General features: G+C 36.3%; 1 protein-coding gene across 10 annotated transcripts in view; it reads left to right on the top strand.

Moving 5' to 3' along the window:
• The window catches only part of PPP6R3 (protein phosphatase 6 regulatory subunit 3), a 54931-nt gene extending 29678 nt beyond the window's left edge, over positions 1–25253 (top strand). For 3 of the 10 annotated variants that reach the window (XM_027703644.1, XM_027703611.1, XM_027703634.1), the window contains 15 exons: positions 1152–1301; positions 1788–1852; positions 3954–4069; positions 4477–4562; positions 7018–7104; positions 8690–8787; positions 10894–10948; positions 11650–11780; positions 12401–12519; positions 13833–13986; positions 15252–15358; positions 16315–16465; positions 19338–19355; positions 19683–19805; positions 21730–22135. In XM_027703644.1, the coding sequence (XP_027559445.1) occupies positions 1152–1301; positions 1788–1852; positions 3954–4069; positions 4477–4562; positions 7018–7104; positions 8690–8787; positions 10894–10948; positions 11650–11780; positions 12401–12519; positions 13833–13986; positions 15252–15358; positions 16315–16465; positions 19338–19355; positions 19683–19805; positions 21730–21781 (1512 nt within the window). In that variant the 3' untranslated portion in view covers positions 21782–22135. Of the gene's footprint in view, positions 1–1151; positions 1302–1787; positions 1853–3953; positions 4070–4476; positions 4563–7017; positions 7105–8689; positions 8788–10893; positions 10949–11649; positions 11781–12400; positions 12520–13110; positions 13235–13832; positions 13987–15251; positions 15359–16314; positions 16466–19337; positions 19356–19682; positions 19806–21729 lie in introns of those variants that run through there. The other 7 variants (XM_027703652.1, XM_027703626.1, XM_027703659.1 and 4 more) reach the window with 6 other exon arrangements.
• Positions 25254–25681: the final 428 nt, after the last annotated feature.

A 25681-nucleotide genomic window follows, 5' to 3' on the forward strand; every position in this document is an offset into this window, starting at 1 on the left:
TTGCAGGCAGGTGCTGACTTATGTACAAATAGCTAATTTCATTGTAGCTGAAGTTTTTCCTGGATCCATTGTCTAAGGGAACATACATGCTATGAATACTTGTATGTTTTTATAATTAGATTATTTTGTAAACTAAATTCAGTGAGGTTCGAACACACTTTTCTGTTGCAGATTTTATGTAATGAAAACAGTAATTGTAGCTGCATAAACTGCGATGCTTCATGCTGTTTGCTGAAACAGTGCATGTTTTCCTGTGCAGACTTGCCTGTTAGGAAAAGTTATGGGAGGATGTCATTAATTTAGGAGGGCTGAAGGAATATTGAAGACCTTTAGCTGTACTTTGAATGAGACTAAAATTGTTTAATGCTGTTCCAATCACTGCACGTATTTCCATAACTCATTTCCCTTTACCAGTGACAGAAATCATTTGAGTTTTTTAGTAAGTAATCTAAAATAACTAAGCATAAAGCTTGGAAAAAAATCTTTCCTATGTTTAAAAGAAAAAATGGGGAGAAGCAGGAACGTGACTAAATGAATGCTACTTATTGTGTCTCAACCTCAGTGTTTGTCTTGTGCCTTGTTAATCTTAAACTGCATCTAGATTATCTGAGGTAGCTTTCTGTAAATAAGAATAAAATTAGTAGGTGATGGGTTCAAAATAGGTAGATAGTATCTTGTAAGGAATCTCATGCAAATGAGGAGCACATTTATAAAAAGGTACTGTAGATGCTAGGAAGGTTAAGTGAACTCAAGAAAGAGCAATCTGTCAAGGACTCCTAAAGTCATAAATAACCTTTCTGACTCTGGGATTTTTTGGCCTCTAGCTAGCAGAAGCAGTGTAAGTGTGGCGCATCATTTGTCCCAGTCTTTGTAGTCCGAAAGTGCATTGCTGGTGACATCTGCAATAAATCCCATTGCAGCTAAGTTCTTGTTCTGATCTAGTATAGTATCCCTTGGTTTTAGATAATGGCAAGCACAAGAATTAATGTTTTTGTAGGTAACATTTTTTCTTGCATAATAATACTTAGTGTAGGACTTAAAGAATTTTTTTCCAGTGTAGTCATTTCATATGATCTGGTGAGGTGAGACAGTTGGTTATGTTTAATGAAAAGATCTTGATTTGTGTAAACCTTGGTGAATTTGTTTTTCAGGACATGTTTTTTAAGTATACGTGGAATAACTTTCTGCACACTCAAGTAGAAATCTGTATTGCATTGATTCTTGCAAGTCCTCTTGAAAGCACGGACAATGGCACAATTACAGATCAGGATTCCACTGGGGACAATCTCTTACTGAAACATGTAAGTTGTTTTTTTTGTGAATCTCTTGAATTTTCCTGTTTCCAGGCTATTGTAGCAGTTACTTTTACATAAATATACCCCAGTTTTATGTATAGAGCAAACAAGAATATCTTTCTGTTTTTACTTAAAATATCAGTTCAGGGTGTCAAACGTGAAACTGCCATAGAGTAGATTTTTTGCTGCCCCAAAGTGAGCACGTGTGCAGAGCTGCAACTATTTATTTTCCTTGAAGTTCCTCCTATTTTTAAGAATTAAAATAGTTATTTCAATAGCTTTGTGCTACTACAACTCAGCACTTACAGAGAGGAGTAGAAATACTATAGGTTTAGCTTTTAGGTTTCTGTCTGTGGTCTGACTGTTGCTTCTAAACTTTAAATCCTCTAATGAAAGTATAAATTTAGTTGTCTTGTGGACTTTAGTATCAACTGTAAATGCATAATAGTGTTCCATTTTACTGCTACTAAGCATATTTTGCTTTTTTGACAGCTCTTCCTTAAGTGCCAATTAATAGAAAGAATACTTGAAGCGTGGGAGATGAACGAGAAGAAACAGTGAGTAATTAGTTTTCTCATTCCCTGCAATAGTCTACATAAGACTTGAATTGTGAAATGAAAGTATAACCAATTCAGAAGTGATCTGGCCAGTTCCGAAATGACTTACATGTTTGTATTTGAATTAAAGCTTTCTCTCATACTTTTTGTAGCATTCTAATACTTTTCTGTCTGACCATCTGAGAATGCAATAGTTGTCATTCTTGCCATGTATAAGATATTGCTATGATCTTTAAAGTTTACCTATGTTCAAGTGCAGAAACGTATTGTAAGTTTTGAGAGGACAGGAAATACTTTTCCCAAGTAAGCAATTGAGAATTATTTATGATATGACATACTGGGCAGCATTCAGATCTCTAAGTAGTAAAAACCAAGTCCTCAGCAGTGGAATACCTTCTAAAATATGTGTTGAAAAGGATATAAGTTTCAAGTAGCTAACGTTGTCTGAAACACTTTTTATAGCAGGTGAAAAAATCTCAAGTTGTCACCTGAGGTGGTAAAACAGTTCTCTGAAGGCTCATAAGTTTGGCTCAGGAGATACTGAACAGTAGATGTTAGTTCTGACTTGTCAACATACTGAATTAACTAACTAGGATAGTGCTGCAGGTTTGTGGGTGTGTTATTTGAGACAGTTCAACTCCCCAAAACATTCCTGTTCCTATCTTATGTGAATCAGATAGTAAATATATGGCTAATGTAACTGACCTGGAAATAAGGATGCTGAAGAGGAGGGTAGAAAAAAAAGCAATGTGACTTTAAGTAACTGTAGGAGACATGCTCTCCCCAGTGTCTTCTATTTTATGTCTATTCTCTTGAGGTTATAGAGAACTGCCAACTTCATCAGCAGTTAGACTGTTTCTGCTGGTAGAAATCTGATGTAGTAAAAAGTTGTTTGATTCTGTTACTACAAGTAAGCATGTAGTAACAGAAGATACAATTGTGTTCCAGACTTTTTGGCTAGGCAATGACAAATCAGTACAGTTTGTCAAATACAAACAGTCTTTATGGCATATCCTTTCTTAGAAATTATAACCTTTGCCATCATCATATGCTGCTTGTTTTGAATGTATTTGTTACCTAAGTAGTCAAGGGAAAAAGACAAGAATCTCTCTCAAGGTGTTCCTGTAAACAGTGTAATAGTTTGATTCATGATATTTTGCATTGACATAATTTCAATTATCTCATGTGTTAGATGATGGTGGGAAATCAAATCACGTGATTTGTGTTTGCATAACATAAGCTACTCCTGAGCTGTTGTCACCTTACAAAGGTTTCAGTCAAGTTCATGGGAGGTTTGTCTAGCCGGTTGAGTGAGTGTTTCTTGGTTTTTGTTAAACACAAAACCTTAAACTGATGCACCAGAAGTCTGGTTGCCTTGCAGCTAAATGCTAGAAAATCAGTTCAAGTTGGACCTCTCATTATCGCTATTTGGTCAGATGTAGAATGGTTCCAACTGATAATAGGTATTCAGAGCACTGTTCTAACATCTGGTAATTCCTGTTTCTGCAAAGCAGTTCTGTCATAAATATTCAAATAGCTTTGTAATTTTATCTTTGGTAAACATGTAAATGTCATTCCTAAATTTCAGGATAGCAATGGTCCTAACTGAAATTGATATGCTCAATGTAATGTTAAGAAGCTCTGAAATACTAAAGCACACATAAGAATTCTTTTCCCTTTTGATCATGGGCTCAAAGCTCTGAGGGAATGTTTGGTGTACTGTGGTTTTGCAAAATACTCTCAGCAACAGAAATTTCCTAAAAACTGTGGATCTGTTGCTAATTTTGTTGTTATTTTGATAATGCTGTACGTTTTTCTTTCTACATACACACACAAACATTAAAGTATTTGCATTTCCTTCTTGGTACTTTACGTGCTTGTTTAGTATCCTAAACTGGCTCAGGGTAGTGACATCAGTTGATACCTTAAATTCTTGAGTATTTTTGTGAACCTTTGGTTTTAGAATGCAGCTCTTTAGCTTAAGAACACCTATGCTATTTGTCATATGTGGCATCTTGACTCTGGTAGAGTGTTTTATAACAGAATATAGCAGCACAGTTGCTCTGAGTGTGGGCAGTTGAATTCCTTTTGTCTCTTGCAGGGCTGAAGGAGGAAGACGGCATGGCTACATGGGTCACCTGACAAGGATAGCAAACTGCATTGTGCATAGTACAGATAAGGGGCCAAACAGTACACTAGTCCAGCAGCTCATTAAAGGTATTGATTAATGGTCTTACATTTATTTTCATAGCTTTCATTATCAAATGCTGAGGAAATTAATCAAACTTAAATTAAAAGGTAACTATTGGATAAAATAAGAAAAGATTGATTACTTCTGAAGCATTCAATTTAAAACCAGCTGTCCTGAAGCATATGCTTAAGTTTTTGGTTTTGGTTTTGGTTTTTTTTAAATGGTATCAAAACTCCCTGAAATAGATGCAAAGAGACGCTGACCTGCTTAATTTGGACTTGTTTGCTAGGTGGAGTAATCTTCATGGATTTAGGAGGATTTATGTGTTCTTACCAGTATTTTTGGTAGAGCAGAAGAAAACATTTGAAAATTAAGTGTTGCTTCATTGTTGATAGTATCAAATTGGTTTGGGTTTTTTTGTTTCCTGTGCTAGAGCTTCCAGAAGATGTCAGAGAGCGATGGGAGACATTCTGCACAAGCTCTTTAGGAGAAACTAACAAGAGGAATACGGTGGACCTAGTAAGTAGTGATGGATAAAGTATGAAAATTGCTGCTACTTTACTTGGACTCTGGTTTCTTTTTGTCAACAGCATGGTTAGTCTTCCAAAATACTATGTACTTATGAGAAGTCTATCTAGTTGCTGAGCTATGGAACTGATAATTCTTTAGTATACTTTTCAACTAAAGCCATATCATTAATATTTTGGGAATAATGCAAAGTTCACTTTGTAATAGCTAATCCCTGACAATCTCCAAGAATGAGGACTTCTTTACAGCTTCAAGTTAGTGTCCTTGAAAACTCCTGTCTGCTTGAAGAGTACAAACTAAAAGTGTAGGAGCTAGTGTTAATTGCTTTATCTACAGGATAAATGGGAAAATACTACCCGTGTTCCACTGCATGTGTTATTGACCTTGCTTAAGTCACATAACTTTGCATACTCCTGTGCACCTGCCATGTTCCTTCTGCATGCAGCTGTAGTGATTACACTTTTAGAAAAGTGCTAAACTTAAGTAGAAGTATAAAGAGGTTTTGTGTAATCATGTTAAACATACAGTTTAAGAGTAGTCACTTGGAGACTTTAATAAGCAGAGGCTGTTTCCAATGTCAACAGATCAATTCTTGAATTTTAATATACCTGACTTCTCCAGGAATGCAGTGCATTCCATGTGCCTTCATTAATTAACTTGTGCTGGTCCTAAATTAATTGGGCTATAAAACTAATAGTTTGTTATATTTGCTATTTCAATATAGTAACTGGAGCATAATGCTACCAGGTCTCAGTAGAAGCAATAGAAAATTCATCTGAAGCTGTGCCACTTGTGGGCAGGACCAAATGATATACATAAAGCAATTTTTCTTGATCCTGTGAATGCAAAGAAGTGCATAGTGCTTGTAGATTAATGTTATTTTTCCTCTGGTTGGAAACTACTTGGTCAAGACCAAGAGAAGGATTATGTGAAGAGGAAGAATTTTAGGCTGACTTACAATAAATAACACTAATGAGCTCTTTAGATATGTAATCATTTGCTTAGATGTACTTGGTGTAACAACAGTAAAACTTAATTGAAAACTTATCTCCAAACTCCACAATTTTCAGTAGAATAGAAATACAAAGCATTAAAACAATTTCTTTTGTCTGAAATGGCATCTGGAAAACTTGGTCTTGGAATTTCTGAAGTCAGACTTTGTTTCTGCTTGTGTGATTGATTCCCATGAACATAGGATTAGCATTTAGTTCAAAGATAATCAGTAATGGACAGTACAATGTGTAGGAGATATAAAAAGACACATCTCATAGAAAGCTCAGCTTATTGTTTGGCTGAGTGAGGTTTAAGTATGGTTATTGTTTTAGTGTATCCTGAAAGCACAGTTCCACAGTATTTCTTCCCAGTCATACTGTTCCCTACTGTCCCCCGTACTTTCGATCTGTGATTTGGTCTCTATGGATTTGTCCATAGACAAATAAACCTGGACAATTTGGTATGTCTGAGTGTTCAAGCTCTTCTGCAAGTTGATGAAAACATCCTTTTCAGGTTCAAACAGCAACTTAGCAGAACTAATGTTTATACCTGAAAAATCATACACTTGATGTAAAGTGCAGACTTTTCAAGCAAGATCTTAAGCACGCATTTCTTAATTTTCTATGAATTAGCCTTATACTTATTGTTGAGTAGATGAGTAGACTTATTTACTTGGTTCAGGGTTTTTTCTGTGCTAAGCAAGACGTTGAGCAAAATATATCAGACACTGATTCCTGACCTGAATGATAGAACTGTGATTTACTGTTAAACTTAATCTTCAGTCAACTTACTGAATTTACAATGCTCTGACATACCCTTATAGTGTAAGGTTAACTAAAAAATGTGTCACTGAGTTGGCTGTGTGAATGCTGTGGAAATAGCTGATCTTGTGAGTACTCAATGCTTCAGTTACTTGGTGATTAGCAAGAGCTATTTTACTATAATGGCACAAGGTATGTCTTCTGGGGTTCCATGTACAATGAACTGCTTCTGCAGTCATGAGACTACTCTTTTTCGGTTGTTCTGCATTGGGGATGTTGATTGTAAATCTATCAACACTTTATCAGTTTTACTCTCTTTCTCCCTTGTCTTTCAGACAAGTTCTTGTTACATTTTCTATAACAACAGTAATTGCAGACTTAGAAGTGAGCATGCAGAACTGTCTCAGAGTTTCTCCAAAACACTTTACAGGACTTACAGGAAGTTTACTTTTGTTATTTCAGTGCTAATTGTCCTTCTGGTAGAAGGTAGCAGTATTTCCCTAGGCTTTCCTACTTACACTTACCTAGCTGAAGATTAAACAGATGTAGAGTAAATGTCAATTTCAATTTAGACAAGGTGCATTAATGATGCTGGTACAGTAAGGAATGATATACAGCTTGTAATGCTAGGTTTCTGAGTGTACCTGAGTGTCTGTCATATGCTGTGCAAGTGACCACATTTCTTTGTGTAGGTCACTACCTGCCACATCCACTCCTCCAGCGATGATGAAATTGACTTTAAAGAAACTGGCTTCTCACAGGATTCTTCCTTGCAGCAGGTGACTTGAATTCTTTTAACAATTTAAGTTGCTCTTTCTGTACAAGTAAATTAAGATGTTTTTAAAAAAGCAAAGGAACTTGTATTTATCTTGCCAGCAAATATAAATCTAGAAAGTTTAAGATAAAAGACGTGTGCGTGCACACAACTGTGTCTTATCGAACTCATAATATGCATCTCTTTGAATTCTTTCACTGATGGTGAAAGAGTGGGAGCCATGTGGCACGAGATTGCCAGTAGATCCCTTAGGTGGAACGCATTCCTTGGCTGGGTTACTAACAAATCTTTCAGCTCACACTGACAACTGTGTAGTAACTACCTAGTCTAGGACTGGCTTTAGCATTGTATGCATCTTCTATAGTTTTTATAATAAGTAATTGCTTGTCTGTTTGAATTGTGGGTGGTGGCTCAAGCTTTAAAATCTGATGCATTTTTATCTAATTAAGTGCTTTTGTACATGTAAGGTGCACCTGAATAAAAACTTGATAAGTTGGGTGCTAACTGTAGCAGCTTTAGTGAGAAAGTAAGATCTTCTAATATCTCTGTGCTTTTCATGCATCCCCTTAGTGACCTGCTGTGCCTAGGCAATCCCAGCAGTTCCAGGTAGTTAAACTGGAGAAATGCAGATGGTCCAGTGCTGCTTCTTTCAAGTTTGTCTTGCTGTATACCTCCTCCTTTTATATATATTTTCTTTTTCCTTCAGTTTTCATAATGCCTTAATCTAAACTTGGGGGTTTTTGACCGTTCTTTTGTTTTCTTTCTATATTCACTGTGTTCAACTTTACCACCATACTGTGTTCCTTCAGCTACTGGGGCAAAAAACCAAGAGACTTGACATGACAGCTTTATTCCCTAGAATATCTTAGCATTGGCTGACTTTATACATGGAAATACAAATTATCACACATTTAATAATGTTAATTCATAGTCCTGGGAAATAAGAGACAAAAACTGTTGCTATGGATAGGAGAAGATGGCCTCATGTACCTTAATGTGTATATTCCCATCTCTTGGCAGTTGACACTGGCATCTTTATTTAAAAAAAAAAAAAAGTATGGTTGTGTCAGTGACACTGCATTGAGATGGAAAATATTCAGTGGTTTAGGTCTTCTAGATATTTTATAGGTGCTGCTGGTATGTGTGCCTGAGACTAATACTGCTAGTGATAACTACATGATAAATATGCAACTGTGCTTTAGTATCTATATATAATCTACTTTTTGGGTTCTTGCTACTTATAACTTCATGTTATTTTGAGCAAAGACAGCTTTTTCTTTTATAGAGTATACTGTGTTGTTTCACTGTTTCTTTGGGGTGCATTTGGAAAGGTGCTCATTAATATGATTAAACTACAGATTTAACTTTTTTATCGAAAGCTGCTATTAGACTGGCTTTCAAGTCAGTAAATGTAAAAAGAGTTGTAGTTGATGTTGCCATTCAAAATTCAAAGGTTAAGACAAATCCTTCTCCTGTCCTTTTATGTTTAGTTTAGATAGCCTTTTATTTCTTTGGAGCAAAATGGGCAAATAGATTTTAGAATATTATTAGAATCATTATATCACTGTCGTTGGTCCTGGGGTTGCCAGGCCTTTTCTGATTATCAGATGCAACAAATGACGTCCAATTTTATTGACCAGTTTGGCTTCAACGATGAGAAGTTTGCTGATCAAGATGACATCGGCAAGTGAGTATAACATTATACTGGCTTTGGCTATAGTCTTGTGAATTTTCTTTCTTACTGTGGTTTTGGCTGTGGTTTTGCTTATGGTAAAGAGAAGCATTTACCGATGTGAGGCAGTTACCAGTCAGTCCTGTCCTTTTGTACCATCTGTGTGCATTGATGGAAGCATCTCTGAACAGTTTACAGAGGAAAGTAACAGCTTATCTTCCTTTCTAATGTCCTAGTTGTGTCAACATTGAGAACACAGTGCTTGGGAATAAAAAACTAAATTATAACTTTGCTTTTGAAAGCTGTGGCTCTCCGTTAACCTGGCATTGCTTTGGGGCACTTTCACTTTCTCTGTGTCTCAAAGTGTTGTTTTTTTTTTCCTTGTAAAATCTATGTACTGGACCAAATGAATATCTCTACTTTTAAGTTTTCCTGGAAAAAATTACAGGAACAACATGTCTCTGAATACTTCAGGGGACAGTAAGGAAGGACATTGTAAATCTACCTTTGTTTATAAGGTCAAGGCAGTTAAGACTTACTTCTACAAATATGCTAAAAGATGAGGAAATGAGAACAGTCTTAGTCAGGTTAAAAAAACCCCAAACAAGCGAAGCAAAAACCAGCGCACAACAAAAACCACCCTCCACAAAAACTGGTATCTTTCTTCAGTTCTAAGTAAACTGATGCCATAAAGGGAAAAGTGAACAATGGGCATTCTTGCTGATAGTAGAGTCAGTTGTGATTGTTGTAATACCTCATGGCTTGGGATGCAAGAACATGCAGATAGGATTAAAAAGCATTACTTCAAGATGGTTTTTAGAAGGGTATTTTTATAATAATCTCAATGCTCTTCTGTAAGACATGTTGAGTAAGTGGTGACTGACTAAAGGTTGTATGTGCCATCTAAGAAGCATTGCTGCTTTTTTACACCACATAATATGCTGAGATTATAGATTAAGGTATGATGGTAGAGGAAGTAACTCAGGGTACTCCTTAACTTTTTTAGAAGCAAGTGGATTTTGGCAAGGATAGGAGTTGGAATTCCTTTCAGTTCATACCCTTGGAAGTCTCTTGTGTTGGTAGAAAGATGACTGCTTGTGTAAGGAGGTCTCTTGAGATTTGTGGTAGATATGCTGATGATATACTCATGACTTGAATTAAGCTGTAGACAAAGTTATTTTAAAGTTATGCCTTTTGTGCAAGAATCAATTACACTTTAAGTTACCTGCATACTGTTGTACAATAATTCAGATGGTAGCTTGCATAGTAATTCAATCATGCTTGAAACTTAGGTTCTTTTAGACTACTTACTTTTCTCCTTACTTTGTAATGCATTGAAACTTAGAGGAAGAGTAGTAACGTGCTCTGCTGAATGCACTGCTGTATGTGGCTAGGCAAAGAATGTATTGGCTCTTCTGCAAGTCTGGTAATGTTTTGTGTCTTTTCCTCCTCTGTTTCTTTTTGCATCCCCTAGAGATGTAGGTTGCCTAACATAACTTTTAGTCAGACTTTTTAAAATTACTTTAGTGAAAGTGATAGGTAGCTTAATAAGTGAAGATGTATCAAGCCTAATATGTAGTCTTATGTTTGGAAAAATATTTCAGTGATTGGTTAAAAAATACTTTTTTTGTTAGGAAACAGAAGTTGGTATTACATTTTTCATTTTGTCCCTTCCAGTTGAGAAGGTCCCTAGATAGAGTGGTGAAATCAGTCAGAATATGTAAGAACTGCTAATGCAGATATTTGCAGGACTTTGAGCTGTATCATGGTAGACCATAGTCAGGTTAGGCATTTTTTAGGTCTAGGCTTTTTCCAGTGCATAACAGTACAATATTTGAGATTTGTGTATGTAATTTCAGTTATGCTTGTTTAGGCTTGTTGCATCTCTATGGCTAACTGTAGCGTAGAGGTGGCATTCCTTTGTGCTTTTGTTTAAAATATTTTACAGTTAGAAAAATCTCATGAATACAAGGCCTCCTTCATGTGAAATTTGACTGTTTTGTGTTGGAAACTGCTGTCTTTAGTCTTGAGATTATTGGAAAATAAGAAACCAAAGAGAAATGTTTTCATGTCATAATAGAAAATCTTGTTTTATTGAATACATCTGCTTTTTTCTTGTAGTGTTTCTTTTGATCGGGTCTCGGACATCAACTTTACCCTCAATACAAATGAAAGTGTAAGTATGTGTTTCCAATACTGTCAGAAAAATTACTGACTTAAACTTATGTGGGACTTCAAAGTTTTGGTAGTGGTTATATTTACTCCTTTTATGTGTAATTGTTGGAAAATAATTACCCTACCTTATTCCTGTATCATGAGATTTTCCTAATTGGAAGGCACTGTTATTGTTCTTTGTGATCAGTATTAAGCAGAATTGCTTCTAGTTTGGATGGCTGAGTTTGAGACCAGGCTTTGATCTCATTTGTGCATATTGCACACTTGTGTTTTATGACTAGAAGCTATTTCAATCTTCCAGTGAGATTGTAGTGACAAGAAAGTAAGAATAGAGACTCTAAACCTAGATATTATTTGTTAGTTGAGTTGAAATGACATCACGTGCAGAAAATAAAGCTGGAATACTTGGTGGTCAGGTTATCTGGAAAGGTCTTTGGTGTCATTGATCTATCCCATTCTTAAACATGATGGAAACTCCTAACTGTTCTTTGGTCCACTCAGCTTGTTAAGTAGCCAAGTAAAACAAGCAGCGCTGAATATTTTTTTGAGAAGCTTTAAATTATTAAGACATTCTGTTTTTCTGCTGCTTTTAGAGAAATGTTTAAGATTCTCTTCGGAATAGTCATATATTTTCAAGATGTTTACTAATGTAAATAGAATGATCAGTCATAAATATGTATTTTATACTTCTGCTATATTTAGGGCAATATAGCCTTGTTTGAGGCATGCTGTAAGGAGCGGATACAGCAGTTTGATGATGGTGGCTCTGATGAAGAAGACATTTGGGAAGAAAAACATATTGCCTTTACACCAGAGTCCCAGAGGCGTTCCAGGTAAGAAATGTGTTTTTCATCCAACTAGCAGTATAGTGAGCCTGTAATAATGTACCTGTCTGCTGGTTCAGACTGGCTGTTAGTACAGACTGTCCAGCATTTCCATTTTGTGGAGAAATGGTTCTAGTGTTTCATTTTCCAGCCATAATTTGCAGAAGATGCACTTTAACTTTTGTAGTTTGTTGGTTTGGGTTTTTTGGTTTTTTCCTCCAGCTGATTATTTTTTCCCTCTGCTTTTAAACCTGCTCAGCCATTCTTGCCTTGGACAAGGCAGCCCAGCTGCCTTTGTACACCTTGCTGTCTTATCTAGAGTACCAGTGTGGTTGTGAACATAGGAAGATGCACTGAGAGGAAGGAGCATCTAGTCCCCAAAGCTCAGGGCTTTGCAGCCTCCCTCAGTATCTGCTGAAAGCCTCTTTACCTGATAAAGTGAAAGACCTTAAACCTTGTTTTTTTGAGAGAAAAATGAGAGGAGCACTAATACGTAAAAATTATATCTCAGTTATCTATCAGAAATAATGGTCGTTGTAATTCTTTTTAGCCTCAAATTCTCCTATATTTCTTAGTGCCCAGGGTCTGATACTAGAAGCAAAATTTAAACTATCTCTTTGTCTTTGAAGTTCGGGCAGTACGGACAGTGAAGAAAGTACAGATTCTGAAGAAGAGGATGGAACAAAACAAGACTTGTTTGAGTCGCACACCAATACAGAAGACAAAATGGAAGTAGACTTAAGTGAACGTACGTAGCTTTTTTCCCTACTGCTTTGGTTATAGGAAATTGTTAGATCTAGCAGACTGATTTTGTAGGATTTTTCTCGTTTACTGTTTTTATTCCAGCTGTCTTAAAATAGCATGCAAATGTCGGGAAGTTCGAATTCCTTACACGTCTTGAATTACTTTTTGTTTCTAAAATTCATGTTTTCACTCTTCAAGAGGGGAAAAAAAGGAGGAGTATCAGAAAGGGAAGGACTAACTGTACTCATTTATAAATGTTGAATGCCTGCAAAACTAATAGGTTGTTAATCTCCAAACCTGAAAGATGGTATTTTTACTGGAAGCCTTTCAGACCAACTTTTCATCTAACAATGCTCTTTTAAAAGACTTCCTACAGAAGTTAAGTGAATTTGCATTGTTCTGTGCACATCAGGAGACTATAATGTGAAATCTTAACTGATGTAATTGGTTGAAAAGTTTTCACATTCAAGTCAAGACTAAACTGGCTTTAGTTAAATTGGCAATGTCTATAGGTAAAAGCCCTGTGTTTATCTAGACTGTAAGGAATTAAATTAAAATAGAAGGAAAAGTTAAGGGTTTTCTTTTCTTTTGTCAGATTGGTGTCGTTGGCATCTGTGTGTCAAACAAGTTTTGATCCATGTGGGTCTCCTCCCATATCTGCCTGGGTTGGAATTTCTAATTGCTAGTCAGAGCTTCCTTTTCAGCCTGTTTTTTTGTATGTAAGTGTTAATGAAAAACATGTTTCCCTTGGGTAGGTGAAGTATTTTGAATTGACCTATCCTAAATTAGATGCTATTAAGTCACAGTTACTCCAAAATTTAGAATACCAATAAATATTTTAAGTTGTAAAAAGCCTTAAACTTTTCTGAAACTTAGCAATGGTGTTAGTGCATGAGAAATTATTTAAAGAAATTGAAAAAGGGATGAAAACTCTTAAGATTTTCATTATTATAGAAATAAGTTCTGAAAAATGTTAACAAATGTTGATGCTAATTTAAATAATAAAGTGGAATTATACTTGTGATCTAGTATGATTTATTAGTTTTGTTCTTCAGATAAACATAGCCTTTTTTTGGCAGAGTACTCTGAGTTACTGATTTTAAAATTCTGCCTTACTAGCAGAATTTTCCTTTTAGGGAATACATCCATTTTTTAACAGGATATAGAGGATTTTTCTGCATGTGCTTTGAAGTCTTGTTAGGAATTTTGCTTTCTCTTTTTGGAATGTGCATAGAGAGAATCAGTGTGTTAGGCATATGTGCATTCATGTTCTTTATTTAAATTTTTTTCCTAATGAACTTCTTGGTGGTTTTTCAGCACCTAACTGGTCAGCGAACTTTGATGTACCCATGGAGACTGCACATGGTGCCAGTCTGGATTCTGTTGGGTCTGGTGTGTGGAGTACTGAAGCACCTATGCCAGCAAAAGAAACTGGCTGGGCTTCATTTTCTGACTTCACATCCTCTTTGAGGTAAGAAAGTTCGTTATTCAGAGTAAGTTTGGTTTCCTTGGGGTGTCCATCTCTACACAAGCCTGTGTTGGTGAAGTTCTGGTGGAATACGAGGTGTATGGAAAGTGTCCAAATGGTCCCGTGTGTTCTAACAGTATGATCTACTTCATAGCAGGCTATTCTAGGATGAGTGGATGCTAGTGTCAGTGTTTTAAAGGGGTTTTATGAACATTGTGTCCTTTAATATTGGTTTCTGACCAAAATTTGGACTGTAATTTTTTTTTATTGCTTATTTTTAGTGTAGATTGAACTCAGTGAAGGGCTGACCGTGAGCTGTTGAATGTAAAGGTCACAAAATGTCTATGATGATTCTGTTCTATGGATGTTATAAAACAAATAGGTTGGGGTTTTTGTTTGGTTTGTTAGGGGTTTTCTGTTGTTTTTTTTTTGTTTGTTTTGGCAACTCATGTAGTTGTGCAGCTCTAATAACTAGGTTAGGCAGTTCTGCACTATTTTGAGAACACCTGAGATAATGCTCTTCTGGCTTTGATGGAACTATACACAGAAAGTAACTGAAGTCTTGTGTATGTACCTAATCACATAGATGTAAATCTTGAGTTGCCAAATATTAGCAATCAAGAACTGATTCATTCTCGAATCAAAAGACTTTGCTTTTATACATCTGGCTTTTGATTTTTCTCTCTGGGCATTAAAACAGCTCAGATATAAAAGTTTGATTTTTTCAACGTGAAACAGCATTGTTTCATGCTTGAGGTGGGTAAATTGATAACCACATTAAGGGTTTAGAAAATGAAGACTTGGTGTTGCCACATTACTAGATAGAAAAGCCATTATTCTGTAAATGGTGAGAAATTTTTCAAGTAGGCAAATCTTGTCTCTTGAGTTTCTTCAGAATGAAAAACTTGTAGCTATACTGCACGTACGATTAAGTGGTGAAATCACTTTTGCAGTGGATGATGACTACATTGGCAGTCTCAGAGAACCATCTTTCCAGTTGCAAAGAGTGCTTTTAGAAAACTAACCAAATCAAACAAGTCAAAATAAAATGACCGTCAAACATCCTCAACTCAGTCCTGGTGGATTTTGCAATACTGAACTTCTGTTTAGCATTTTTTTCCAAGACTCCTACGAACTTGCTGTCTTTCAGTTTCACTAGAGGTCTAGTGAACTTTATAGTGAGCTTTGATAGAGAACTAATACTGTTTTAAGAACACTTCATTCTGCTGTTCAGAAATGTTTCTAAAGCCTTTTTACTTTATTTGAAGCTCAAAAGATTCCTTGAGAAGTAATTCTCCTGTGGAAATGGAAACAAACACAGACCCAGGTGATCCCTTGAGTGCAAATGTAACTGCTCTTGCAACGCAGCTAGAGAGTAAGTATACTGCATTCACAAATGCTTGATTGTAGGAGTTGTACCTGAGAAAGATCTTCCTGAACTTTAAAATTTTAGATTTCCAGAGACCTCTTTTTTGGTTCTGCTGCTGTTCTGCCAGGTAATGAAAATGACTTTTCAAAGAATTTCTGAACTATTTACAATGATTTCCAGTTGAAAGCATGAGCCAGTGTTACTGTTACCTCTGAAAAGCCTGCACATCATGAACAGAAAAGCGTTGCAGAAACCAAGTGTGTTCTGTTAGAGAATCTTCTCATCTGTGTCAGTGCTTAGCTGAGCTGATGCCCAAGAAGAGTGGTAGCCTCCAGTCTTGTCCAATGTTGCAACAGGCCAGTAGCCTCATTGTGTTCAGATTTCTCCTTCCTACTCGTTCCTTTCCAAGCCACGTTCACTATGCACGCACTAATTTTTTATTCTACATATATGAACTGGTTAAAGGACAAAAATATTTTAATGAACTTTTTTTATGTATATCACTAACAGATAGAGCAAGAAGTGCAGATAAGTTCAGGGAGACTGGACTTTCCAAAGGCTTGTATGTACTCAGAAACTTAGTGTCAAATTTAAACTGTGTGGACTTCAGTTGTGAATTTGGCTGTACAGAAACATAATTCTTCACTGTAATCCTATTTAAGTCTTGTTTAGGCAAACTTGTTGTAGTAATTGTCAGTCTAAATCACTAAGTGGCCTGTAAAATGAAAAAAAAGTTACAGACTGTGGCTTTTTCTTAAGCCATCTGTAAGTAGTACTTATGCTTGCTCTATATCTGTATCTGTGTGGCACTTGCAAAAAAAGGTGACTCTCTCTGTAAGGAAGAATTCAAGAAGTGTACAAAACTGCAAAGATATTGTTCTGGTTATATTGGCTTATATGCTTGCTCATGAAATAGAAACATAACCAGCCATGTACTAAATTACTTCTATTTTTACTTCTAGCCCCAGGAAGTGTTGCTATGGAAGCCAGCTCAGATGGAGAGGATGATGTAGAAAATGCAGACAAGGTAACTGAAACAGTCATGAATGGCAGCATGAAGGAGACACTGAGCCTAACTGTAGATGCTAAAACTGAAACGGCTGTTTTCAAAAGGTAAGAATACCTATTTATTGTCTTGCCACCTTGTAAAGTAGACACTGTTGATGGAACGCTGTCATTAAAAAGAGTTCTTTTTAAGTGATAATTCCTGAGGCTTTAACTAGAAACTATTCAATATAATTGTTTTGAAATTTTACTTCTACTTAATTACTGTAACATACAACTTCACTTATCAAGCCTTAGTTTCAGTGGCAGATTATTAGTGGAAGACTGAATCAACTTTTGACCCTGATGCACGTTATTGTGCAATTTTCCTATACAGTTTTTTTAACATATGGTTAATTGCACGTCAAAATGAAGCTTTTTAAATTTTGCACAGAATTCCTAGATTTGGATTGGAATTTCATTCTTCTCATCCAGAAGGATGGAGGACAGAAGTGGAAGGCCAGCCAGGCACTGCTCTTGAGAGCAGCTTGTCAGACACTTGGGGTGATCACTGTTGGTGGTATGCACAATGGTGTTAAATCTGTTCTGGACTACAATGACACATGGAATTCTAGAATAACCAGAAGAGCAACTCCTTACTTTTGGTGTCTTCTGATAGCAAGTGCATGATTTAAGAATAAGTGTCTTACAATATAGTTAAATTCTATATTATATATATCAACATTATGATCCTCTTACGAGAATAAAGCACATTGCAGTTTTGTCTACTTAATCCCATCTACTAAGGTCTTGTGATCTTAGATTTAGTGATCAAATGTTTTTTATTTAGTAGCAAATATTTATGTAGGGAAACAGACTACAAACAGTCTGACCTGCAAAAATTTTCCTTCATTAATTGAAGCTGGTATGTCCTGCCTCCACCCTGATCTTAACAAGTTGGAACATACTACTAGCATTTTGGCCTGCAACCCTCTTCTCTTTGTTTTAGAATAACTTCCTAGTATCTGTCCCTATTCTTGCTTTAAATATTGAAAAGAAATTGTCTGTATGTCTTGGAAGTTGCTTAAAAAAACCACCAAACTCAGTTGATTTCAGTAGAAAAAGCTTTTCCAGTGTTAGTCCTTAGCACTGCCTGTCATTTAAATTAATTTTACTTTGTCCTGCTAGTGGTAGTAGATAATTCCTGAACCATCCAAAATGAATAGAACTTGAAACATAGCAGCTTTTGGTCACTCTTGCTTCCATCCCTTTGATTATCTGATTGACTTAAATTCTGATGTTTTTCAGTATAGAGGAGGGAGCATTTGTAACTGCACAGTCCTTATAAATCAAATGGCATTGATAGAGGAATTGAACCGAAACAGTTTAGAGAACTATTGGGACAGAGTGCAGAGTGATGAGACACGCCTTGCTGCTTTAGTAAATGATGCATCTGCTCTCCAGTTTATTCTGCCTTTTGGAGAGTGTTTTTATATGGTCTTCACTCTTAGATGTTTTCAATTTGATTTAGTTATCCATGGTGTCTTTAAACTTCTCCTTAAACTGCTTTAGCTCACATGCACTTTGAAGTTCTGTGACTTCTTATACTGATGCAAAAACTAACATAAGGAGGCAGCATGTGGTGGCAGTTCCTGCCTACCTTCATGGAATTATCTGCTTGAACCATAGTTAAAAGGATGTAAAGGTGCAAAGGGAGGGGAAGGGACCTTGAAAGATTATCTGGATGGGAAAGGGAGCCCAGATGATATTATCTGGCACTCTGTCCAATTACATCTTGAAAACTTCTAGCAGTGGGGACTCTGGGATTTTGATTTGGAAAGGAAATGTTAAGGAAATGTAGAAGGAGGCTCAAAGATGAGGTCTTAAGTATAGAGACTGTTCTACTCTGATAGAGAAGTGTGGCCTCATACTGAGTCAGTGCTCAAGTGGCTCTTTTTTAGATCAACTTGCTGGGAAAAAGTCTAGATTAAGAGACAATTAGAGTAGTGAGAGGAGGTCATGTTCTGGCCTGTTTACCTTGCAAAGTGGATGCTTCCAGACTTCAGCTTCATCTAGATTTCTGTCAGTAGAAAATTTATGATGCTGAAGTCATCGTTGAGGGGAGGAGGAGCATTATAAGCACAGTAGTTAATTTGTGGAAAGCTACAAAGGACAAAAATGTGATTTCTGAACTTAGTTCAGAATGGAGAATGAGAAGGAAGAATGCTAGAAGAGACTACCTCTTTAGAAAATAAAAAAATTAGGACGCCCCTTGTGATGGTGACAAGTATTTTATTTAGAATGAAAACAAAGAGTATCAAGGCAAATGAAATGGGAAGATTAGATGGGGAAATTTGATGAGAGATTGCAATACAAAAGACAGTATTTTTGCAGGCTCTGCAGGTAGAAGGAGGAAAGAGAAGGATTCCTTGAAGTTTAAAGGATCCATGGAAAACTGTGAGAATAGGAGGAAAACCAGCAGAGGAGATTGGCACTTCTTGCATAAATAGATTTGTTGTCACAGAGGTATAAGATTGATGTTTGTGTCTACTTCAGAGCTACCTCATAACTATCTTTTGCAGGTATATATGGTCAAATTTCTATTTAAGTGCACTCATAGTGGTGTGACTGCAGTGGAAGAGGGTGGAATAGAGAGGCAGAAAAGCTTTGGTTTTGAGGCAAAACAGAAGATTTGTTTGCTAGTGACTTTTGAGGCTGCCTAGTTACATGGTAATGTCTTATATAGTGTGAATGTACTGCTTTTTCACCAAACTTTGATTTTTGCCTCCAAGAGGAAATTTGTGAAATAGATTGAGCTGCAGTCTTAGTACCACCTAACCCATATATCATATTCACTGCAGAGTTACTAGGGAGTTTAAGATGTAAGATGGTAATGATTCTGCTGATATGTTTCATGGACAGATATTATTAATGCCAGTTTCTGAGGGAATCTTGAATTTCTTTTATACTTTCTTCCATTTTTGCATACTTCTGGCTTCAGAGTGTTGAAATCCTATCGGTATGTATAGTAAAGGATCATGACTGATTTGTTATCACTTCAGGCATCACACACATTCCTTATTTCCTTTCTGATCTTATTTGCAATCACTGTATTTCCTGCCCTTTTATCCAGTCAAATTTTAATGGATGTAAACACCAGTGCATCATTAGGTGTTTGTAAAGTCTAGAGCCATGTGCTTGACCTTCATGTTCAATCATAACTTAACATCCATTTGCATGTGAAATACAGACCCGTCTGTTTTCTCCTGTTGCCTGAAATTCCCTGTAAGTAAACTTAAAAAGTAAATAAATTAAATAACTTTTTTCTTTTTTTTTTTTTTTTAAGTGAGGAAGGAAAATTGTCTACCTCGCAGGATCCTTCTTGTAAATATGTAGTAGAAGAGAATACAGAGGTTGCAGAAGAGGTCCCTTCAGCTCTTCAGCCTTCTAACAGCAGTCCAGAACAGAGGTAACTGCATTCAAGGATGCTTTCAATCCTCTAAACAGCAGTTTGTTTGTTTTTTCTAATAGGATTGATCTAAAGAGATTGAGTTTAGCTCTGTCTAAATCTGTGCTTGCATCTATTTTATTAAATTCTTGCAAGTTATTTTCTGTTGATTCTAAGACTCTTGAGTCATCAAAATGTATTTGTCTTGCAGGGAGTCGTAAATATCCACATTCTGTTTTGTGACAATGTTATCAAGTTAGAATAGTGAATTGATACGCAGAACTCTACTACGTGTTCTGATTATACTGTATGCAGACTAAAAAACGATGTAAGGATGTTTGAAAAATTTAGATTCCGTTTTTATAGACTTGTTTATGAGCTAGTATGTAACTATGTAACTAGCTCCTTTCTACTTACTTTTCTGCTGTGTGTACATCTTGAACTTGATCAAAAAGTGGATTCTAATCAGAAAAAACCCAACCCTGTATACTTAAAGTGGGAAACAAAAAAATGCTTTCACAGCCTCTTCTGGAGGTACTGTCTTTATCAAGACTATTTTTTAATACTGATAAGCACTAAATTATAGGGAAGATGTCTTTGGGTACTAGGTGATTGCCTTTTGAGCAAAGATGCCTGTCTAAACCAACAGAGGGCTCTCAGAGCTAGCAGTTTGTTGGATTGCTTTTGGCTTGCAGGAAGTCTCAAGGAACTCCTTTCATTGAATCCAGCTGGCTTCAGCGAAGCTCAGTACTTTCTCTAAAGGTGGCTGTCGCAGTAGATCCTCGTAAGCACAGTATAAATATCAAACACAGTTGTGCTTTTGGGGCTCCATGTGTGTATGACTAGTGGAAGGCGTCCCCTAGCTAGGTCTCTGGCTGGTGGCTGGCAGGAGTAATCTCTGCTAGGAGCCCTATTCTGTCATGGATCAGTGACTGCCATGCAGACTGTCACACTTCCTGTCCGTGCAGCACTTGTTTCTTACCTTCCAGGTTTCTCTAAAGTGTTTGATTTTTGTCTAGTGCTGTCTCTTCTCTAATGTGTGCATATGTTTTTTAAAAAGTGTTTTTATAGCTTAGCAGCCAAAGACTTAGCTAGGGGGCTCCTGCTGGTCATGTGCATGTAGAGCACGGACCCCAGAGTGGCTTCTCTGTGATGTCCACCATCAGAGAACAGGAGTTACAGGTAACTTTTCTCCTCTGTAGTTTCAAGCAGTATTTGCATTCTTTTAGGGAATCTTCAAATGTATTCCATAGACTTGCACTGAACAAAAGTTGAAATTTTTTGCCTTTGTTGCTTGCATATTTTTAATGTTCTCATACACTGATTTGATCTTTGTGCTAGTCCAGAGCAATTGAGCCCATGTTTACACTAGTAAACTTCTTTATCTAGAAATGCATATACTGTTACTGTTTTCACTTCTGTAGGTTTGCTCCCTATTTTCCTCCATACTTCCTGAACTTTTCATCCTAATGGACTGACCTTCAAAGTGTTTGTAAAATGGATGTCTGTAGATTAGATTAGTAACTAAAGCAATTTTTAGTCTTAGCTGCTTACTTTCCAGTGCAACCTTAAATACTCCTGGTATCACATTTTGCCCTACAGAATAAGATTTGGATAAGTATCAGAAATGTGCTTTTTATTAGTGATTCTCTCGGAGATATCTCCTCTCTAGAGATTACTTTGTATCCCTCTTAATGAAGATCAAACACTTCAGTGGTGCTCAGTTAATTGAGTGTTGTGCTTAATTAGGCAATAAAGACTTCAGAAATGCTGGACTGCAGAAGATAAATGGGATCAGGATGTTATTAGCACATGTTTCCTCTCTTCAGTTCATGGGTTATGCTACACATGATCTGGGATTGCTTTTTGGTTTGGTTTTTATTGTATCTACCTGAATTTGTTTTGAACCTGTCTTGTATACTTACATCATTTTTTGACCTCTTAGGACTGATCAACACACCCATTTAGGAGAGGCATCTGTTAATGGCCCTGTATGATATGTGATGTCTGCTACCTTGGCTGAAGAGGAAGAACTGATGTCCAGGTGTTTAAGTGTTTCTTGAGGATTTCATCTAGACCCTGTTGAAGCCAGTCACTGCTGCACTAATTTCGCAAGGAATCAGGACCAGCAACATTTATATTCTAGATTTTAAGACATTGTACAGAAATTCATAAGTGTAAAAATATTGCACATTGAAAAATACCAATAATTTTTGCGTATGTTTATATTGTATTGTTCTAAATAACGGGGGGCCTGTGAAATAAGATCCTGCTACCCATGTAATGACAGTAGTGTTACTATAGTTAAAATGGCTGTAAGAATAGTTTTATAAAAAAAGTGAATACAAAAATCTAATGTATTTGAGACATAACTATTTGACGATTAGTGTGACCAAAGTATTTAGCAGTTTTCTTACATTTTTCACCTTGTAAAAAAGAAAAAGAAAATTCATGTTTTTTCTGAAACTGAAATGCCCTATAAATGTTATTTTGGTTGTTTTAGCTTACAAAAGTGATTTAAATAAGAATTTTTTGGTGTTCAACATTTTACAACAGGTTTTTTAATTGGTAATTGTTTTCTGTATTGTTCAAAACAGATCAAAAAATGTAAGTCTATTGGTAGAGATTTTAAGTATTTATTGCAACAGCTTAGTTGACAAATTGATGTTACTGTAAAGCCATATGTTCTGTTAAGTCTAGTTTGCTTGAAACAATACCTTACAGGTGAAACACTAGAATATTTGGAGTGCACATGGCTTGTTGTGTTTAAGTGGTTCACCTGCCTTTTAAACAGTTCACCAAGATTTAGTTTCAATACCAAGCATTATACAATGGAACATTTCAGAACAATCTGCGTATTTAAAACGCTATAATCCTTTTAGACAAGTCAAGTAAATGAAATGCCCGTGCTGCTAATGTAATTACAGTACATGCATTTTAAAAGTAAATAGTGTTTTTAATACAAATTTTGGCAGCGGAGCATGTTAATTGTTAATTTCACTGTACTGATCTGTGTGAGGCTTTCATTTGTATGTTCTAAACCAGTTTTTTCACAGCTGGTTTGTGTATATATATAGTGATTATGGAAACTAATTCTGTGTAATTTATAATTTTCTATGTCAGTGTAAAATTCCAACAGCCTTCTCAAACAAACAGAAGCAATATACTGTATATTGCCACATTGTCTGGTGAAAGGGTTAAAATACTCCTGCACTTTTAGATGCAAATCCATTTTCGTTTCTGTAATATTCATTTATTTTTTACATCATTTGTTTTCCTGACCAGTATTTAAAGCCAAAATGATATTCTAAACAATGGCCAATGATTTATTTTAGAAGGCGTCCCAAGCAACGTGCCTAAACATTACATTGCATACAGAAATAAAAACCCCCACATGTATTGCTTTCTCGCTTGGATTTTCTGCAAAGTTCAGTGCACTCGTCGTTGGAAATTCTTACTAACTGATCACTTGTGTGAAAATTGAGGGCCAAAACCCACATTATCATAGGTAGACTTGGTAACTGTGGTTGCCCCTTTATCTGTACTTTATTGATGGAATCCAGTTAGTTTCTGAGTTGTTTCTTCAGTTCAGAATTACTTCCAGATCAGCTTGACCAAAATGATTTTGTATGTTAGCTCTAAGGTTGGCAGCTGTCCTCTTGTCACCTTCTGATCTGTTACTGAACAAGCGGTTTAGGAAACAAAACTGCTCATTTCAACACTTGAAAGTGGAAATTCCAAATACAGGCTAGCAACAGGTTGGTTGACATAAGTTTGATGCTTTTAAGGAGTAAAACTTTTGTCCTTTCCAATGAAGCTATTTGTCCATTGCTAACAAGTTGATTTATCTAGCTCTACATAGCCATGAAAACTGGAGAACATAGTAGTTGCAATTAAATTTCAGCCCTGTTGCCTGCAGTTAAGCAGTCTTCTAGTGTTTTGTCCTTCTGTTAATCAACTGTCATACCAGTCCACTATCCAGTTCATACTGAGCTCAAAAATTGAAAAAGGGGAATATTTTGTGTTCCACTCCATTTCTGATGAGTAATATGAGTTGAGTGGAGATGTGGGAAGTGGTGAGTGGAATTCACCCTTCATTGTAGTTTGCTGTCTAACTAAAGGGTACATTAGAGACAAACTAGGTTGGCTTACCTAAAGCTGATTTGAGGGTTCTTCCTTACTGTTGCATTTATTGTTTATTTTAACAGCTTCTTTGGGAGGTGAGATTTGATGTAGTGTGAGCTTGTTTGGAGGAGGTGTAGGGTGCGTTTTACCCACTAACTGTATTGCTTGTACAAGGAATCCTGAACATGAAGGGAAAGCTTTGGAGGTGTGTTTGGCGGGCGGGAATTTGTGGGTGTGTGTACATACATATGCACCCTTTTGCCATCTTTTATCAATGCTGCTGTTGATATGCTGCTCACGTGGCCTTACGGAGGTTTGAGCGTACTGGAGGAATCCTTCTGAAAGGCTGTTACCCAACCTGTTTAATCAAGTTGGACTTGCATGCAATGGAATTTGACTCTTCTTTATGTAAAGGTATTTTAGTGCATTTGCAACATGGACTAAAGTGTAATACCTTCATATAGGTTTGAGTTCCTACAGTGTATTTAGCAGCAATTGGTATGAAATAAGTTTATTTTGAAGGGCTTGGACACTGCCACATTCCACAGTGCTCTTCAAAATGGCTGAAAGCTCAGTCACTTGAAACTGAGGAATAGTGATGTCAGTTGATATCAAAGGGCAATGGATTTAACCCTCAGGACCTCTCTCATGAAAGACTCTCACTCAAGCAGGAGTGTGTTTTGAAAGTGGCTAGACCAGTAATATATGCAGTAGCTCATTGCGTCTTCACACCTGGCAGAGTGGATGAATCATGCCTTCTTGACCAGCTAAGCATTATTTTTAAGTGTAAGCCCTGTACTAGATTTATGGCAAGATTATTCTATTTAAGTAAAAGCATAAGCCATCATCTAGACTAGTATTGCTATTAATTAAGCAAGCATTCCCCCGTTCAGTGAGTTGACAGGCAGTCACTGAAAAGACAGCAGGGTAGTTAAAACAATCTCATTATGTCATTGCACATGCAATCCAGTGTGACCATGCTCTTGAGTGAAGTCTACATTTTTGCACCTATTAAGCCTTGTATCTACCTCTTGAAAACAGTGAGTTCTGTATTATCATCCACATACTTCTGTGGAAACTTACTGTGACATTCATTCTTTGTGTGTGAAATCCACTGAGGAGTTATGAAAGATTTGTGAGGAAGATGAATCAGGTTGTTACTGTCATTCATTATAAATTTACCTTCCTGTTTAAATTAGCATTAATATCCTTGGAGATTATTTTGTTTTGTGACATATGTCTTATACAGTTATATCAGGAAGTATTTACTGTATATAACTGGCTCTATTAATAGACTTAATCACTTCTGACTGTCTCAGAATAAATAGTGCTTTCTTGAGTGTAGTATAAGTGTTTTGAGTTTCATTATAAAAGTGTCTTGATTGTTTCCCAAACCATGATGGAAAATAGCAGTTATTGCAGCAGCAACATGCCTTTTTTTGGTAATGTTTTTAATGTTTGTCTTTTAGTTTTTGCATCTTACTTGCTAACAGGTAAGGATTTGGCATCCTTCTGTTCTATTATTGTTTGAATATATACGGTTACAGCATGGACTGAGACTAAGGCAATAAAATTTAAAAACAATATATTCTTGGTGTAAAAACAGAGGTCCTGTCTGCTTTAGCTAGGACGGTGCACAGAATTTTTTGGACTTGCTCAGACCTTGCTTGGCTGTTTGTTTCAAATTGTTCCAAGCGTGTGCTTTACCCTGTGTTTAGTCTTGGTTAATGACTTGTGTGTAATCACACTTCTCCTGATGATATTGCAGGGAA

The sequence above is a fragment of the Neopelma chrysocephalum genome, unplaced genomic scaffold (assembly GCF_003984885.1).
Source record: "Neopelma chrysocephalum unplaced genomic scaffold, ASM398488v2 Primary Assembly neopelma1_24, whole genome shotgun sequence".
NCBI lineage: Eukaryota > Metazoa > Chordata > Aves > Passeriformes > Pipridae > Neopelma > Neopelma chrysocephalum.